A 17,416-nucleotide genomic window follows, 5' to 3' on the forward strand; every position below is an offset into this window, starting at 1 on the left:
TTACAAGAAACCTTAAACAGGAAAAGTGACGTTGGACATACACATACCATTGCAAATATTACAAACTTACAAGAAACCTTAAACAGGAAAAGTGACGTTGGACATACACATACCATTGCAAATATTACAAACTTACAAGAAACCTTAAACAGGAAAAGTGCCGTTGGACATACACATACATCTTCTGAAATAACAGACTTAAACGTTAGCCTTGAAAAGAAGGCAGATAAGAACCATAACACACGATTTCTTCGCAACTGTTGGTATAGAAAATATTGCAGGAACGGTTGAAGAACCTGATGGAACTGGTGGGGATGTATTAAATTGGAAACCTCCTAACTTTCCACAAGGTTTAACATCGGAGGATGACATAACAACGATGAAAGACATTAATGTAGAAATGTCTATGTCATGGAGGATGAAAACAAAGTTAAATTCACTGCTCAAGATTTATATGATAAAAAAGCTGACAAAACATATGTTAACGATGAGTTAGATAAAAAAGCTGACAAAACATATGTTAACGATGAGTTAGATAAAAAAGCTGACAAAACAGAGCTTCAAACGTTAAAGACAGAAATACTTCAAACAGTATATCCTATAGGTTCTATTTACACGTCAATGAACTCTACCAGACCAGAAGTAGTACTTGGTTTTGGAACTTGGACTCAAATAGTCGACAGGTTTTTGTATTGTGCAAACTCTTCAAAGGAAACAGGTGGAAGTAAAACGATTTCAGGTGAAATTTACCTGCGCACAGTCACTACATAAATTTAAGTACATCTGAAGCAGGTTGCATAGTCATAGATTTTGGGATTGGTCAGGAATGACAAAAGGTAAAGGATATGATGTTAAAGAGGACGTTAAGTTTGCTATAAATTGTTACTGGAGTAACACTGAGGTAGGAGGAAGCCATACACATCGCGTTTCAGGATATACGCAAACAACGGGACAAAGTAAAGACTACATGCCACCTTACATGACAGTTTACGCATGGTATAGAAATGCTTAGTCGTCATTTTCAACTTCTTTAGCATATTCGTCAGGAGTTGTCTTATATTTGTTAGGAACTGTCTTTGAAAGTATACCACCTTGAACTTTGACAAGTTTGAAACGAGGTCTGACAATAGTAGTTTTATCTTCTGCTTGCAGTCTGTACATTTTGCCATGTTTGCCTAAAACTTCATAATATTCTCTTGTATACTTTCTTCTATTTTTACGAACACGAATGCGAGTACCTGTCGAGTTCCCATTGTTGTCATAGTCAATAGTATTTTCATATGGGTCGCGTTTAGGTATTTCTATTTTTACTTTGTCACCTTTCTTAAGTTTGAAGCCTGGCATTCTTTCTTGTTTGTCTCTTTTGACTAAACTATTAAATATATAGTCTTTCTCTAAGTCGGGTTGTTTTTCATTTCTTCGGGGGAGTGGTTTCCCAAACCTTTTTGTTTACGGCTATTGTAAATATTTAAAACTTGTCTCATCTTTGCCATGGAGAAGTGTCTATATTTGTCGTCATATGACATTTCATCTACCTCACCACCTTGTGGTTGGTTTAAGTCTCTTAAGATTTTTATACAACTGTCAATGACACCAAGAGCAGAATGGTTTTGGTCGACAATGAAATATTGGTTTACATTTTTTGAACGCAGATAGTTTTTAATATCGTCTGATTTGAAAGAACTTTCACAGTCAGATGTCAGTTTTGTTGGATGGTATTTGTCAACGAATATTGTCAAAGCAGTTTTCACATCTAAAATATTTTTGGACTGTAATGGTATGGCTTCACAGTATCTTGTGTTTTGACCGACAAATATTAGCCAGTATGGTGGTCCATCTTCTCTATACCTCGGAATGTTTTCCAAGATATCCATAAACCAAGCATTTGGTGTTGAACTAAAGATTTTTATCATGAGTGCTTTCTTTGTTGCTTTAGAAACATAGGGGTCCTTGTTTGGATTCGTCATTTTTTACCCATAAGAAATGGGTTTATTTGGCGCATTAGCAGGAGTTGCATCCAGATTTTTGCCCGCAGTGGGAACAATAGCCAGAGGTGCATTTGGAATTGGAAGGAAGATTTTGAGTACATTAGGTATACTTAAAGAGAAAGCACAACCTATTATACAAACTGTACAGAAAGGTTGGGAGGTAGCACGAGATGCAGCAAATCTTATTCCAAATCCTGAAACAAGAGGAAAAGTTCAAGGATGGATGGACAATGTAGGAAGACAAGCAGGAAACTACTATAACAAAGCAAATGACTACTATAACCAAGCAGGGCACTATATGGACCAAGGTGAAAGATTCTTTAACAGAGGATATAACCATGCACAACAGTGGGTAAACAACAACCAACCGCAACCGCCTCAAACGTGGGGAATGTAAATTTTTTACTGAGATGAAATGAACAATACAGCATTGAGACAAATGGGTTCAAGATGGATTTGTCGACTTCCAGCAGTTACACAACCACGTGTTTGTCAAGTTCTTCCTATACCTCAGGAAGTTTTAGACCGACTTAAAAAACCTAAACAACCAGTTGAAAACAAACCAAACTAAAATTTTTTACTGAGATGAAATGACCGAAGAAGTTGAAACGGTAGATTTGACACCACAAACAAAAAGTTCAGAACCATTGTCAAAACCTGTCAAAGAACTTACAGATGAAGAGAAAAATTCAATAATAGAAAGTGCCAGGTCTGGAAATACAAACCCTAACTACAAAGTCACTTTTCATAGAAATGGAACGGCTAGTATCTCAAAAAAGAAACAGACTCTCACAAATAAAATATTGAAGTCTGAAGGAGCTTTCGAGACAACAGATGGAAAAGTTTACTTCACTGACCAACAGTTCATTATAGAACATCTCATTGACTTAGAGTCGAAATATTCTAAACTTTACAACAAACACAAAAAGTTGAAAGGAAAACAAAAACAAATGGCATATGATATTTATGAAGATGTTGACGACACAACCATACCTGCAAGTGAGGTAAAGTCAGAGGAACCGAAAAGTGACGAAAAACCGATAGAAGAAGAACCAAAAACTGAAGATAAACCAAAACCAAAGTTAGTTTCCAAACTAAACCAAGTCAACCTTCATTAGCTGGTATGGGTTGGCGTCAAAGACTTATGGCAGCAGGCGGTTATGTAAAGTAAAGAAAAAAATATTTTTTTATTTTTATAAAAATGCCCCCATATAGAATGGATAGAAAATCTGCTAGAATAAAAGCAGAGTTAGAAAGATATGGTTGGAAAGTTTCAAGAAGTTTAAATATAGGAAGGGAAGACCCATAAAAGTCTATGACAAACTGTCTGGTCTTCGCTATGAAATGGACTTGGAAACAGCACGCGCAAATTATCCAAACAGACTAGAGAGGTTAGAAGAAGAACGTCTTATGGACATGCCTTTCGATGTTAGTGAACCTCAAGTTGAAGGACACGACGGCTTTGCCAGATTCTACTGGAAACATGACGAACAATTGCATCCTTTGAGAAGGAAAAAAGGAAAAGGTGAAGACAAACATGCTCCCATGGAAAGAACAAGATATGCATATGAAAAGTATCGTGAAGTTAGAAGTCAAATTACATCTGGTCGAACCTTTACAGTAAACTTTGACGAAGGAAAGAACAAAGAAGGCTTCATGGGTGTACTTGCTGCAATTCAAGACGGAAATAAGAAAGGATACAATCTCAGACTAACCGTAACAGATTTGGACGGTCACATTTACTATGCACATGGCAATGTCACAACAGCTGCAATGCTTCTTGACGCTTTCAAGACTACAAAGAGAGAACAAATGGTTGACTCCGACTCAGACATTTTGAATGCAATTGAAGGAATTGCAAGTGTAAGTTCGAATGGTACCAACCTAACCCTCAAGCAGTCAGACAACATGCTGGATACTTCCCGTTCATAAATAAGTCTGACATTGACTTGACAAGGTATGGAATTTACAATTCAATTGAAACAATTGTCAATGAACCTTGTATTCTTACATGTCTCAGGAACTCTGGTCTTGTTACAGATGAGAAGATGAAGTATCTTGAGTCATGTGTGAAGACAAGGTACATTCTCAGAGGTCAATTGGCAAAAATTGCACCGTTGGCAAATGTCAATATCCGAGTCAACATACCTACAGAAAGGTTCTTCACATGACGACTATGTTGTTGACAAAGACTTACCATGGTTGAAGATTGTAATTGTCCACAACCACTTCATGTTGAACGAAAGTCTTACAAACCCATTGTTCGGAAAAGGCAAGTGCAACATTGTCAGAGCTGTAAACATTCTTTTCGAGAAAGGTTTGTTGGAACCAATTCCAGATGACAAGCTGACAGAAACTTTTGTACCAAAAGACGAAACAAACTTTTCATTGTTAGCAAGACCAAAAGTTGTTCCAGACAAAGTTCTAGCACAAAAGAAGTACACAGTTCCAAAAGGAGTTGGATTGTTCGGATACCAACCTGAACCAGAAGAACTTCCAATGAGGTTGCAAGAACTTCAAGATGCTATAAACAAACTTCCATTGAGACATCCAATTGACGTCAAATTGTATTGGAGAGCATCTGAGTTAGGTCAGAAGGTTTTATATGAAACAGGTTGCTTCGACGATGTTTATGAGATAGCAGGAGAAGTTTCTCAGAAGATAAGAGACTCACTTGAATTTCCACGAACTGGACCCATTGGTTGCGACAAGTTCGACTCAGATGAAAAGATATACTATGTCGACCTTAACGCTGCGTACATGAGGTTCGTCCAATATATCCCGACTGGAATTCCAAACGAAGATGGTGAGTTCCCAGGAAGGAACTATACAGTTGGAAAAGTCATACAACAACTGTATGATATTAGGAAAGCTTCAAACCCCAAACTTGCAATGACACTCAAATTGCTTATGAATTCGACATGGGGATATTCCATTAAGAAACCTCAAAGATGAAGAGTAAACATATGAGAAGGTCGACAACTTTGTTGAAAGGTTCTCCTTTTGTTTTGAAGTACGAATTTACTCAAGGTCAAGGTGGCTTAGTAACCACAGTAAAACCTATTGTCGAACATTGGTCTTACCCTCAGTTCGCAAAGGCAGTCCTTGACAACTACAACAAATTCTTCTCCGAAGTCAAATCCAAAGTGAAGGTTTACTATGAGAACATTGACGCACTCATGACGAACGAAGAAGGCTACAACAAACTCATTGAAATGGGAATGGTCGGTGAAAAGATGGGTCAATTCAAATTGGACAAAATTTTCACCGAAGTTCATGTCCTCTCCAAGCGTAAGTACTGGGGCATACTTGAAGACGGCACAGAAATAAAACATTGCATGAAATAAAAAATTTTTATTCGAATTTGAATCGGACAGGTCGAGTTACACCATTCTTGGTCTCAAACTCATATATAACCTGTTTGTCTGTATTTTCGTCGACTATGGCACGAGACACGAACATTGACCAAACGGACAAAAAGTGTCATTTCAGATGGTCCCGCAGCCAATCGCATTCGAGCACTTCGAAGAAGCCTTACGTTCCAAGGGAGAGGGTGTCTGGTGCAAGGCAGAGGTCATGAACTCTACGAGCAGTACATCCTCAATGCCTGGGAGGACAAATCGTCCTTGGATTGGCAATTCTACCAACTCCTCTGGGACGACCTCCTACGCAACTGGGATGACGAAAGAGTCCAATTCAGAGGTCGGAGCTAATTGTCCAAATTACCTTAATTTAAGCCACTTAATAACTAAACACCTAAATTTACTCGGGGTTTCCCCCTAAAATAAAATTTTTTTACTCTTAGAACCACTCGAGGTTCTCCTTACGGTTGTTGAGCTTGTCACCGTCAATGTGTCTGACCTTCGTCTTCTTGTTGGATTTGGAACCCATTGAATTGCGACAAGCTTGCCCATGGAGATTGAACCGCGATTCCGAAGGGTAAGGTTCAAGTGTCCCAAGTTGTTGAGGACTGGGGTAAGAACCTTGCCTGTCTCCTTGTTGCGGATTTGGTATGGGTAGGGTTGGGAAATTTCGTAAGTGTCATCGGCAACAAGGGTTGCCCAAACTTCCTCTTCTTCGTGTTTCTCTTCTTCTCTTCTTCCTCTTCTTCTCTTCTCTCTTCTTCGTGTTTCTCTTCTTCCTCGACAATTCCTTCTTCAATTCTGTGTTCACGAAGTACGGTGTTGGAGGTTCTGTCCTTTCCGAGTACCTTCCAGATGGCGTCTATCTCTTCGAAGAAACGGTAGATGAGTCTGGCAAGGTCTCGGTTCTCTCTCTCGTAAATGCGCAAGGTTTCCGTCAAATCATTCAGGCATTTCTCATTGGAAGCTTGGTTCATGAGGACATCGGCTTTGAGCTTGGTCATCTCTTCCATAAGACTACTTTGGAGAGTCTTAACGGTGTTTGTCAGATGAGCTTTCAAATTCAAAATTTGAATTTGAACTGGGCGCTTGTCTGGCAACATTGAAAGGACATCTGCCATTGTGTTCGGCTTCGGTGCTTGTTCGGACATCGAAAAAATGAAGTGGTTTGAGAATGACGGTTTTACTTCAAAAAGCTTGTTATGACGGTTAAGTCATACAACAAGTTTAAAATAATATCTTGTTCTTCTTCTGAACGTTTGTTGTCTCTTCCGATAAAAGTTTCGAACATGAGAACCAAAAAACGTTTTTTGAGATTGCGGAAGAGTTCAGGCAAACGTTCATATTCTGGATATGTTGGGAGCAGTTCAAAACATCTGAGCTGACTTTCGGACAAAATTGGGACAATGTCAGAAAATTCATCTTTGGTCGGACTGCTTGAAGGTAAGTCCCTTACATGTAAGTAGCTCTGGTAAAGTCTTCTCATTTCTGCTAACTTTTGGAGTATAGCTTCGTAGTTTAGAAGTTTTAATTTTAATTGTCTTATTCCACTCTTTACTTCTAAACGGTAAGTATCCATGAGGTCAAGAGTAGCTTTGGTAGCTTTAAGTGGAGCTATCTGTTCCTTGACTTGTGCAATTTTGGTTGCAATTGTGGTTTGAGCTCCTTCAAGTTCGCCGTCTATGTCGTTCTCAACGCCTTCAACCATGGCTTGAAACTCTTCATCGGTCCATTGAGATTGGTGTGGGACGAATTTAACTTGCTTCATTCAAAAAATGAAAAAAATGTTTTTACTCTAAGCGTGCCATGTATATGGCTATAAGAAACTTACCAGAAGGCTTCTTCTTCACATGAGTCTTCGGCAACTTGAGTGTTGGTGTTGGAGTTGGGTCTGGAATTTCAATTCTCTCTCGAGCGCAACAACAGATGTCAGAATAACATTCCCCACTGTCCTTCTTGCCACCATAAACTGTGTATTGACCAAACTTGCATTTACAGGAAGACCGGTCAATACAAGGTTCACAGTTGAAATAGTTGTACACAAACCTGTTGAGTACGAGTGTGAGTAAAAACATAAAAAAAGTGAAGTTAAAATGAGATGTTTACTGAATTGGTTGGATGTCGCCTTCTGAGGTTATGAAGAACGGCTGTCCAGAGTAGTGAAGTAGTGCTCTGAGAATTTGTGTAATTCGTGGAATTGGGCTCTCACGATATGGAAGTAGTATCCAAGGACGTTTCATGAAGAACTTCAAGAGGGCTTCTTTCTTCACATCCTTAATATCATCGAATGCAGTGCCTTCTGGAACTTGAATTGCAACACCTGTTTCAATTTCCAACTTTAAGACACTATTCTTGGACAACCAGAAGCCAATGGACTTGCTTGGTTTGCACTTGCTGAGATATTCCTTCACGGTTTCATTTACCTCAATTAGATAAATTGCTTCGTCTAAGGGGTCAAGCTCCATACTGAGTCAGTACAATATTGTACTTTTTCAAGACAATGTTGTACTTTTTCAAGACAATGTTGTACTTTTTCAAGACAATGTTGTACTTTTTCAAGACAATGTTGTACTTTTTCAGAACAATGTTGTACTTCAGACAATGTCTCTCAAATTTGAGTACAGCTGTACTTTTTCAGAACAAGTCTTGAACTTTTTCAGAACAATGTTGTACTTTTTCAAGACAATGTTGTACTTTTTCAAGACAATGTTGACTTTTTCAGACAATGTTGTACTTTTTCAAGACAATGTTGTACTTTTTCAAGACAATGTTGTACTTTTTCAAGACAATATTGTACTTTTCAAGACAATGTTGTACTTTTTCAAGACAATATTATATTGTTTCAGAACAAAGACGGTTAAGACACAAACGAATGTCCGACGTCCCACCTACTGAACCCGTTCCACAGCCAGAAGAACAGCATGCTCCAGCACCACAACAGGTTCCACCTCCACAAGGCTACCCACAGCAACCTCAGTTCCAACAAGGACCTCCGAATTACTACCAATTTCCACCTCAAGGTTACTACCCACCTCAAGGTTACTACCCACCACAAGGCTTTCCAAACTACCCTCCTCAACCCATGCCTTACTTCCCTAACCCTTGGATGTTCATGTCAAACCCTCCACCCCAATTCCAATCTCAATCCCAATCGAAGAGAGACCAAGAGTTCGAAGAAGGTCTGAACCGTTTACGCAAAGAGTATGCCACAGCCCCTATGGAAGATGACAGGCTTTCAGTCTCTTCCCTCAAATCGACCGATTCGACTCGTACCACAGATTCGGTTCGTGACCGTGAAGACTACCTCAAGCAGTCTGAGAGACTCTTCATCCTACAACCATTTACAGTGGAGCTCTCAAGAACATGCGCAATTACGAAGGTCAGACACCAGCTGGAGACCGCAAAACAGACGTACTCGCAAGAGCAGTCCAACTGGTCAAGACAAAGACGGAGGTAGTCGACTTCATACTTGCAGCTTGCCCATACAAGTAAAAAAATAAACAATTACGAATTAAACTTTTTACTCTTTCTTTTCTGAGTTGTTTAGAGCTGGTTTCTCTTGTAGGAACCTTTCGTACTCTTCCATGGTCATGTAATTGCGAATTTGGTACGCAATTCCAGGTTCGTTGTTTTTGAACCTTACGTATGTAACGCTTCCATCCTCCTCAGGGAAGTAAGCTGCTAACATCTGACCAAGTTTTCTCGGTGACTCGGAGCTCATAAAAATGTCACTTTTTAAACGTTAAGTTTTTAGTCTTATTTTACCCTTTGTTTACCCTTTGTTTGTCAATGTAGTATTGGAGTGCAATTTCTCCAAATTCTCTATGTCGGAGTTCTTCAGCATTTTCCAAGGTGTACCTGGAGAACTCAAAGAAGTTGTCAAGAAGATACTGCCATGCTGCTCTTCTGAGTTCGTCGGTATTTTGGAAGTGTTGCACCTTCGAGTCTTCGGACATGAAAAAATACACTTTTTCAGCAAAAATAATGTTTAGGTGAAGAGGTGAGATTTCACCTCTTTTTTCACCTGTTTTTTCACCTCATGAATTTTCATGAATTTCTTCGTAAATGTTTTGTCGAAACTTCATCGTAATGAGCGTAAATGACAAAAATATATTTTAGGTGAAGAGGTGAGATTTCACCTCTTTTTTCACCTGTTTTTTCACCTCTGAATTTTCCCGAAATAAAAAATAAAGTTGGTTTTTTTAAAAAAATATTTTTTATTTTTATTGTAAGAACATGTTAGCAACAACAGCACCAAACTCTTAGTCATGAACCCAACTTCAATGTTAGTAGAGATGAAAAGCTTCATTCCTTCTTCATATACTTTCGAAACAAAATCCAGAAGATAAAGCAAGAACTTTAACAAGTAATTTAGATGTAGTGCGAAAGATGAAACAAATGAACAGTATCTTTATGAAATGCAGGATATTATTGACCATTTACCTAAACTTCCTGAAATCCAACAACAAAAACTTACTATTCCAGAATTCGATGAAATAGAAGTCGGACTGACTGACTCAGTAGAAATAAAGAAGTTCATACGAAAGGTTAACTATGAGTTTCTTGGATTTCATTGCAACCACAAAGTCATGGACAAAGATGCGACATGGTATATAAGAACATCTCTGACATTACAAATCCGAGAATTTAAGACCTACGACAACTTTGTTTCATTAGTTGCAAAATGTGTATGGGAAATAAGAGATAAAGATAGTAGGGTAAGGTATGGAATGAACAAATAAGACCCGCTATGTTCGAGTGAAAGAGAGCAATTGACGCCTTAGTTGTTTTAGCAGGTAAGGTTTCAAATATAACGCAAAAATGAACCCACAATGTTCAAAATGTAAAGCAGCAATGAGGAAATATAACTACTCAGTCAAAGAGATAGAACGATGCGAAACGACTATGCAGACTTAAAGAAAGAAGCAGAAAACCAGCAGAAGATAAAATGATATGTTGCATTTCTGAATAAAAACTATCCAACAGCAGAAGATTTCCTTCTATCTGACGTCAAGAAGAAGTATAAAGAAACTTTCGGTATCGTTAAAACATTCGATGTACTGACAGAAGAAATAGAAGCTACGAAATTGTTTAGGATTTCAAATATACATCATACAATTCATGTGAAACGCTTATAAAATAACTGAGGTGAAAAAACAGGTGAAAAAAGAGGTGAAATCTCACCTCTTCACCTAAAATATATTTTTATTGAATTCAGCAACAAAATTCTGAGTAAAATAATTTTTAGGGCTTGTGTCAAACCGTTGAGTTTTCACAAAATTTAAAAAATAACGTTTACCATGTGAAACGCTTATAAAATAACTGAGGTGAAAAAACAGGTGAAAAAAGAGGTGAAATCTCACCTCTTCACCTAAAATATATTTTTATTGAATTCAGCAACAAAAACAGTGAAATTTCTCTAGACTGACTTCTTTCGGGGTCGCCAAAACTCTTTATTTTTCAAGCTTGACTTTTTACAATTTGAACTTTGTTCGCGTAGATGTGAATTCTGAAAGAAGTATGAGGGTCTTGTATGACTTTGTACTTCTCCCAGAGTTCATGTCTGTCAAACTTACCTGCCATGGACTCTTTCATAAGTTCCATGAAATCGTCTTCGGACAATCCAGGGAAAAGTATGATATCAGTAAGTATTCTTTTAACATCCTTACTTAAACTCTTTGCTGTCTGTACACAAATGACAACAGAGATGTTGAAGTGTCTGAGCTTCTTAAGAATTCGACACATATCTTGTTCTCTGTTCTTTAACAAAGGATGAGAAGCAAAGTCATCTAAGATAAGAAGACACCTATGAGGGTATGTCTTCCAATCGTAAGATTGCAATTTCTTCGAAATGTATTCTATCTCTTTCTGTTTGTTTCTGAAGTGTTTCTTCTCTAATATTCTCTGCATTTCCTCATTTGGGTCTTTAAACTTAGAATTTATATACTCATTTATAGCATTATACTTCAAAACTCTTCTTTGGTACTTCTTTATCCAATCTAACAACTCAGAGTCTTTTATACATACTAACTTAGACTTTTTTATAATATCTTTGAACGAATTGACGGTTTGGTCAAATTGACCAGAAGTCGAACAAATAACAACTAACTCATAGAATGGGTTCTTCTCATCTAGTTCTTGTTGTTGTGCAGCCATTTTAAGATAAGTGAAAGTCTTACCAGACCCAGGTGGTGCAATTAGACCTGTTATACCATTCTGAGCAAATAAGAACTTGTCATGTATAGGCTTTATCTGAGCATTTTCTAACTTCCTCTTGTTCTTGTTTAAAACATTCTCAAATTTCTTGTCAATGTCAGCAAACTTTTTTTCTAACATATTTTTAGAAAAATTAAAATTTTTATCTTTTTGAAAATGTCTAGCGATTTCGCTATCTATATTCGAGACAAACTTTTTGACAGCAAAACATCTGTCGACCATAAAATCTTACATAGTGTAAACAAGAAAGGTGAATTTGTTCTAAAGTTCTGTTTCTGGGAATATGACAAGAACCATAAAACATTAAGCAGAGAAGTCTTTAAGTTTGTCAATGACAGACTTGTTGACAGAGATGACGCCGATTGGAAAGATGAAGTCCAACAAAAGTTCTTAGAATGCAAAGAAGACACATGCGCTGTTCTTGAAGATGAAATAGAAAACAGAATAGATGAGCTATTAAAGGACAAAGAACTTTTACATAAATATGGTTCTGAGAAATTTGACATAACTCCACCAGAGAAGAAGAAGAAGAAGAGAGAAAAGAAAGAAAAGAAAGTAGAAGAAGAGAAGAAAGAACCTGAACCAGTTCCAGAGAAAAAGAAATTTGACATGTAAAAATAAAATTTTATTTTTAGAACATTTCTGGGTCAATGTCAATGTTCTCTTCCTCTTTAGGAGCAAACACTGGCTTAGACTCTAAAATCTTTTTACCCAATTTACCTTGAACTTCAACTATCTTAGACTCATAATATTCATAGTCGTCTGCTTTCTTTGGTTCATAAGGTATAACAAGTTTGTATGCTTTGCCTTCTTTAAGGTTTGAAAACCTTCTGTCAAAATTTTCTTTGACTGCTAACAAACCTTCTATGTCTAAGTCTTCAAATTTCGCACCATTTTTAGTCACAATAGCAAACTTAACGGGTTCGATGTTCCAAACTTTGTCAAATGTAGACTTTTCAAAATGGTAGAAGTAAACATTCAAATAAGCGAATGGGTCTAGTTCTTCTTTGACTTCTGTCATGTACTTGTTGACTGAAATATATTTCGTCATCTTTTCTATCGGATAAAAAAATATTTTTTTTAAATTTACTCAGAAAAATTATTTCTTTCTATATTTGCCATTCCGAACTTCGAAAAGATGTTTTATACCAGCATAGAATTTTTCTCTAGAGCTTAGTCTTATATCGTTTTCATGACAATATTTTCTATATTCTTCATATAAAGCCTTTTTTTCATACATTTCATAAGGACAATCTAACCAGAATAGCGCATATCTATTTTCGTTATCTAGGTCTTTTCCAACAAACTCAGCGTACATTTCAAATAAAATAAAAATATATATTTTTTTTTAAATTTACTCAGAAAAATTTTTCTTTGTATATACGCCGTTCTGAACATCTAAAAGACTTTTGACATTTGCCAAGAATGTACGTTTAGACGCTGTCATATAACCATACTCTTGACAATATTGTTTATATGAATCGTACAATGACCTTTCATCTAAACACTCAAAGTTAGTCTCATCTATAAACAGTTCATATACACTCTTGTTTGCTTCTAACAATGTTTGTCTTTCTTCGGTATGTGGAATTTGTCTTGGATTGAACTTAGAAATATCTAATGTCATGAAATATGAGAACAAGTGGTTGTAAAAGTTAGGTGTCAAAGTTTCTGCTAAGTCGTCAAAATATTCTGTATCTTGCATATGAGAATCTGACGTTCTGACAACTACATATCTTCTGTCAGAACTTTCTAACTTCATCGGAACGGCATTGTTTGAAACCATGATGAAATTTGCAACATTTTCACAAACTCTTTGGTCTTTATATTTTCTTTCAACAACTCCAACTTTGTCTGTTATAAGACTCTTCAAAGCATCTGAGTTTAAAACTTTTGTTGTATCTATACTTTGAAGTTCATTGCAAACTATAAGTTTCATATTCTCTATTGAGAGTTAAATTTACCAGATGTTTTCTAAGTTTGTCATATTAGGGTTCGAATAGCCTCTAACAGTTTGCATAAGATATCTGTAAAGAAAGTGTTCTTACCAGTTCCTTGTTTTCCAATTATAATGAGAGCAGTTTCATTTTTAGCACTTGGATGTTGTAAGATGTTTGCAAACCAACATAAGATATACTCATAGACTCTTTCGTTTCCATTGCATATAATTTCTTTGACATGGTCTAACCAAGCTTCTATAACATTTTCTTTCCATTCTACTTGTTCGTATTTATATCCAGTGAAGATAGAATAGAAGTTTGGAGATGGTGTATAGAACTTTATACCACGAACTGAAAAATCTTCTAACTTTGACAATAAGATATCCCAAGCATCTAACATCTTCATGCCAACTTGTACGACTTTTATTTTCTTAAGTTTCTGTCTGCATTCTTGTTCTGAAACTATTGTTGCTCTTGGTTTGTTAAAGACAACATCCCATTCTTTCATGACATAACATTCTGGGGCAGAGTCGACATAAATGACTAAACGTTTCAAATTCTCGACTGCTTTGTTATAGTCTCGAAATGGACACATATTTCTGAACGCTTGGAAGTCATAAAAATCTGAAACATCTATTCTGTACATTTTTATAAAAATAAAAAAAATATTTTTTTATTCTTGACTTTGTTGTTGCATTTGTTCCATTTGTTGCATTTGTTGTTCTTGAGCTATTTGTTGTTGAAGTTGTTCTTGTAGTACAATACTTTCACCAGTTGCATCTTCCAATTCGAAACTTTCTGCCGTCATTGACAAATACATAGGACATAAAAGTTTTACAGGAACAAAGTTTGCGTCAACTAAGGTTAAGTTTATGTTTGCCAAAGTGTTTGAGTTCACTAAGGTTGAAAATTCTGCATTCGAATGAACAATAGGCAAACCAGCAGAGAAAGTGTTGTTTATACGCATGAGTATCTTTTGGTCATAATAGTTTCTGTCGACATTCGAATAACACTTTGAACCTAAGTTTGAAACAATATATAAGATTGGTGTGCTTAATGTCAATGGAATAGACATTCCTTGTATGACACCTTTTCCTGTTATAGGAAACTGTTGGTAGTAAAAACCAGATATAATTTTGTATTATAGCTCATCGTTTATACTAAACTCAGTCGGACATCCAAAACATAATGAAACCTGCTCTAGTTGCAGCACATGTTACATCCGTCCTTAAAGTATTAAATAAGTCAACAAAACCTGTTGGTGGTATATCTGAGTAAGTATCTTCAAAGGAGTATTTTTTACCATTCACAACAATAAAATCTTCTGGTGTCAAAAGAGCAAAACAGGCTTTAGTCGTCATCGTGTTTAAAGTTAGTTTACAATATCGTCCTTGAGGACTTTGTAAGTTTGTTGTTATAGAATTATATGACTCAGGGTTTTTAGTCGTAATAGTATAAACCACTATGTCTTCTGCCATTTACTTAGCAACTAAATTTTAATGAAATGTTGTGGTCGTCAAATATTTTTATAACGTCTGGGAAACTATATTTTAAGTTCAACGTTTCACCTCCTTTCATAACGTATATCTTGTCAATGACATTATATGAAACACCACAGCAAGCAATGTCGGGTTCTATTTCTTTGATGTTTATATCGTCTGCCTCTGTCAAAAGTTTCAATAGTTCTTTCAAAACTTCATGAGGTGCGATGACATATGAGTTCACTTTTACAGGGTTGTGCTCAACCAAGTTTAAACATTATACCCAAAGCTTGACAAATCTTCTCCTGAGTTTTAAGTTTGTCTTTAAGTTGTTGGTAGTCGTTCGAATATCTGCAACAGAACTTAAGTCTCTGCTAACTTCAGGGTATGTTGGTTGTTCTTTACAGGAACTATTGTTATACCATCTTGGTCTTCGTATGGTTTCCCCACTTCAACATCTCTTTCTTTGACATTGACAACAACACTTTGACTGTTTGTTTGAGTTGGTGAATTTAACTTCACATCTGCCACCGCCATTAAACCTTTTGAAACACTTACGCTTCTATTTTTCGGAAATGACATTTTACTTAGAATAAAAAGATGGACGTATTTGAGTATCTCTTCGAATTGAAGCAAAACAAAGTTTACACACACAAACAATACAAGTTCATTGACAGAGTAGTTCTTTACACAAACAATGGAAAATGTTATAGAATAGCAGTCTTTGCTGAACCAAAATATTTTCATAAAGCAAAGAAAGTTGGTATAACTGAAATGGTGAAAGTTCTTGAAGCAGACAAAAATATAACAACAAAACTTACAGATATTTCTAAAGGTAAGTTTATAATACAATTTTATGTCAAAACTGGCGTACTGTCAATATTTGACGGAGAGAAGTCAGTTCAAGAACAACTTACTGACCTGCTGCCAAAATCTGCTCGATGGAAGCTGTCGTTATGCCAATCTGAGGAGCCCCAGCAGGTTTCATCGAACGAATCTTCAAAAGAGCATCTTCCGTGAAAAGTGCTATTGGTTTTGTAAACTTCTTTGCTTTCAATTCATTGGACCGTCTCTGTCACCAGTATATTGTATTTGAACTGTACCAACAGTTGAAATACCACCATAAAGTCTTCTGAGTCAGCAAATGGAATGCCAAGCCAAAAGTTTGAACGGTCTCCATTTGTATATTGAGTTTTTTGAGCTCCTGTATGAGTCCATACTTTCACATATGGCATAATAGAACTTTGCATTTCAGGGTTAATGGTTGTTGTGAAGTTGTTGTTAAAGTTCATAGCATCTAATGTCAAGTTGTATGACCTCATATCCTCAACTGTAGAATATTCTTCTCTTGGATAGTATTTGCCATCTATGTTTATATGGTATTTAATACCAGGGTTGTAGAAGCAAGAATAGTCATTTATAGTTCGTCTGAACAGTACAAACATAGTATCTGCATGTTTCATTGCAGTTGTTAAAGCAATATCTGTTCTTGCACCTGGGTCAGCACTTTGGTTTCCAACTTCACCTGCAAAGTCTTTGACAGATATTTGGTGTATAGGGAACATAAGTGGAACTGCAATATATTTGGCAGCTAAAGCATTTGAAATATCTGGGTCCAACATATAGACTGCAAGTCTGCTTTCTATTCTCTTGCATTCAAATTTTTCGCATGTGAACTTAACTGGGTCCCAAGCATCTCCAGCAGCATTGAAATAATAGTTTACTTCAGTGTTGAGGTTTGAGAAACCAAAGTCTAAGTCAACTTTGTTTTTGCAAAAGTCGGCGAATGACATTTTATTTGTTCCCACTACTTCTGTAAGAGTGAATGGGTCTTGTGTTGGTGCAATGACTAAGTTATTTTTGCTTGGAGTAAGTTCGATAGAAATTTTTCCTGCCCAGTTTGGCAAGTATCTTAAAAACCTGAAGATGAGGAAAGATGACAAAGGAACTCTAAGTTTCAGTTTTAATTTAGTGGCAGCAGTTCCATCTGAACCAGAAAGGTTAACATAAACTCCTGGAACGTTAGGGTCAAGTCTTCTTATTTTCTCAATAGTTGCATACTGGTCTGTTTGTTCTCTAGCTTGTGGTTGTACTGAGTTTCTCAAAGCGAACCATTCATAGTTTGCCCATGTTACTGTTTGAACTAAGTCAGAGTTAGAATATATCTTATATCCCATGAAAACTTCTGGAGCATATTGGTATCCGACATAGAAAATTCCATTGCAACCTTTCTTGTCAGACAACTTGGCAGAAGGTTTTATTTCAATGTCTTGTTCCACGTATAAGAATGAGTTGTCAATAGAAATAATATGAAACCTGTCGCAAGCAATATCTACTGTTGTTGAAGAACCTTCTCCAAACTCACCTACGTTTCCATATGAAACAGCAGTTGTATATTCGTAAGTTCCAGGAACTATTTCTGACCTTCT

At 36.5% G+C, this 17,416-nt stretch overlaps 13 protein-coding genes and 5 pseudogenes across 18 annotated transcripts, besides 1 other annotated feature; 10 read left to right on the forward strand and 8 right to left on the reverse strand.

Moving 5' to 3' along the window:
- Positions 1 to 17,416: part of a mobile genetic element that runs on past both edges of the window.
- TVAGG3_0416030 (uncharacterized protein) lies at positions 1,984 to 2,385 on the forward strand (the record flags this gene model as incomplete). Its single annotated transcript, XM_051233259.1, has 1 exon — positions 1,984 to 2,385. One exon carries the CDS (start codon positions 1,984 to 1,986, stop codon positions 2,383 to 2,385), a length of 402 nt encoding a protein of 133 aa, XP_051102989.1.
- TVAGG3_0416040 (uncharacterized protein) lies at positions 2,404 to 2,559 on the forward strand (the record flags this gene model as incomplete). The annotated part of the gene is made up of 1 exon (XM_051233260.1): positions 2,404 to 2,559. One exon carries the CDS (start codon positions 2,404 to 2,406, stop codon positions 2,557 to 2,559), a length of 156 nt encoding a protein of 51 aa, XP_051102990.1.
- Positions 2,579 to 2,967, forward strand: TVAGG3_0416050 (uncharacterized protein; the record flags this gene model as incomplete). Its single annotated transcript, XM_051233261.1, has 1 exon — positions 2,579 to 2,967. A coding segment is annotated over one exon (389 nt), but the record flags the coding sequence as incomplete, so codon positions are not given.
- Positions 3,205 to 3,803, forward strand: TVAGG3_0416060 (annotated as a pseudogene). Its single transcript has one exon. A coding segment is annotated over exon 1 (599 nt).
- TVAGG3_0416070 lies at positions 4,590 to 5,335 on the forward strand (annotated as a pseudogene). The gene has a single exon. A coding segment is annotated over exon 1 (746 nt).
- On the reverse strand, positions 6,323 to 6,501 carry TVAGG3_0416080 (uncharacterized protein; the record flags this gene model as incomplete). The annotated part of the gene is made up of 1 exon (XM_051233262.1): positions 6,323 to 6,501. A coding segment is annotated over one exon (179 nt), but the record flags the coding sequence as incomplete, so codon positions are not given.
- TVAGG3_0416090 (uncharacterized protein) lies at positions 6,534 to 7,118 on the reverse strand (the record flags this gene model as incomplete). The annotated part of the gene is made up of 1 exon (XM_051233263.1): positions 6,534 to 7,118. The coding sequence occupies one exon, from the start codon at positions 7,116 to 7,118 to the stop codon at positions 6,534 to 6,536; it is 585 nt and encodes a 194-aa protein (XP_051102993.1).
- On the forward strand, positions 7,201 to 7,419 carry TVAGG3_0416100 (uncharacterized protein; the record flags this gene model as incomplete). The annotated part of the gene is made up of 1 exon (XM_051233264.1): positions 7,201 to 7,419. The coding sequence occupies one exon, from the start codon at positions 7,201 to 7,203 to the stop codon at positions 7,417 to 7,419; it is 219 nt and encodes a 72-aa protein (XP_051102994.1).
- TVAGG3_0416110 lies at positions 8,223 to 8,842 on the forward strand (annotated as a pseudogene). The gene has a single exon. A coding segment is annotated over exon 1 (620 nt).
- On the reverse strand, positions 8,871 to 9,071 carry TVAGG3_0416120 (uncharacterized protein; the record flags this gene model as incomplete). The annotated part of the gene is made up of 1 exon (XM_051233265.1): positions 8,871 to 9,071. One exon carries the CDS (start codon positions 9,069 to 9,071, stop codon positions 8,871 to 8,873), a length of 201 nt encoding a protein of 66 aa, XP_051102995.1.
- Positions 9,769 to 10,488, forward strand: TVAGG3_0416130 (annotated as a pseudogene). The gene has a single exon. A coding segment is annotated over exon 1 (720 nt).
- On the reverse strand, positions 10,811 to 11,686 carry TVAGG3_0416140 (protein of unknown function, DUF4106 family; the record flags this gene model as incomplete). Its single annotated transcript, XM_051233266.1, has 1 exon — positions 10,811 to 11,686. One exon carries the CDS (start codon positions 11,684 to 11,686, stop codon positions 10,811 to 10,813), a length of 876 nt encoding a protein of 291 aa, XP_051102996.1.
- TVAGG3_0416150 (uncharacterized protein) lies at positions 11,723 to 12,053 on the forward strand (the record flags this gene model as incomplete). Its single annotated transcript, XM_051233267.1, has 1 exon — positions 11,723 to 12,053. A coding segment is annotated over one exon (331 nt), but the record flags the coding sequence as incomplete, so codon positions are not given.
- Positions 12,400 to 12,617, reverse strand: TVAGG3_0416160 (protein of unknown function, DUF4108 family; the record flags this gene model as incomplete). The annotated part of the gene is made up of 1 exon (XM_051233268.1): positions 12,400 to 12,617. A coding segment is annotated over one exon (218 nt), but the record flags the coding sequence as incomplete, so codon positions are not given.
- TVAGG3_0416170 (Poxvirus D5 protein-like family) lies at positions 12,921 to 13,271 on the reverse strand (the record flags this gene model as incomplete). Its single annotated transcript, XM_051233269.1, has 1 exon — positions 12,921 to 13,271. One exon carries the CDS (start codon positions 13,269 to 13,271, stop codon positions 12,921 to 12,923), a length of 351 nt encoding a protein of 116 aa, XP_051102999.1.
- On the reverse strand, positions 14,180 to 14,984 carry TVAGG3_0416180 (annotated as a pseudogene). The gene has a single exon. A coding segment is annotated over exon 1 (805 nt).
- Positions 15,588 to 16,007, forward strand: TVAGG3_0416190 (uncharacterized protein; the record flags this gene model as incomplete). The annotated part of the gene is made up of 1 exon (XM_051233270.1): positions 15,588 to 16,007. One exon carries the CDS (start codon positions 15,588 to 15,590, stop codon positions 16,005 to 16,007), a length of 420 nt encoding a protein of 139 aa, XP_051103000.1.
- On the reverse strand, positions 16,401 to 17,164 carry TVAGG3_0416200 (protein of unknown function, DUF4106 family; the record flags this gene model as incomplete). Its single annotated transcript, XM_051233271.1, has 1 exon — positions 16,401 to 17,164. A coding segment is annotated over one exon (764 nt), but the record flags the coding sequence as incomplete, so codon positions are not given.

Source organism: Trichomonas vaginalis, chromosome V (assembly GCF_026262505.1).
Source record: "Trichomonas vaginalis G3 chromosome V, whole genome shotgun sequence".
NCBI classification, from domain to species: domain Eukaryota; phylum Parabasalia; order Trichomonadida; family Trichomonadidae; genus Trichomonas; species Trichomonas vaginalis.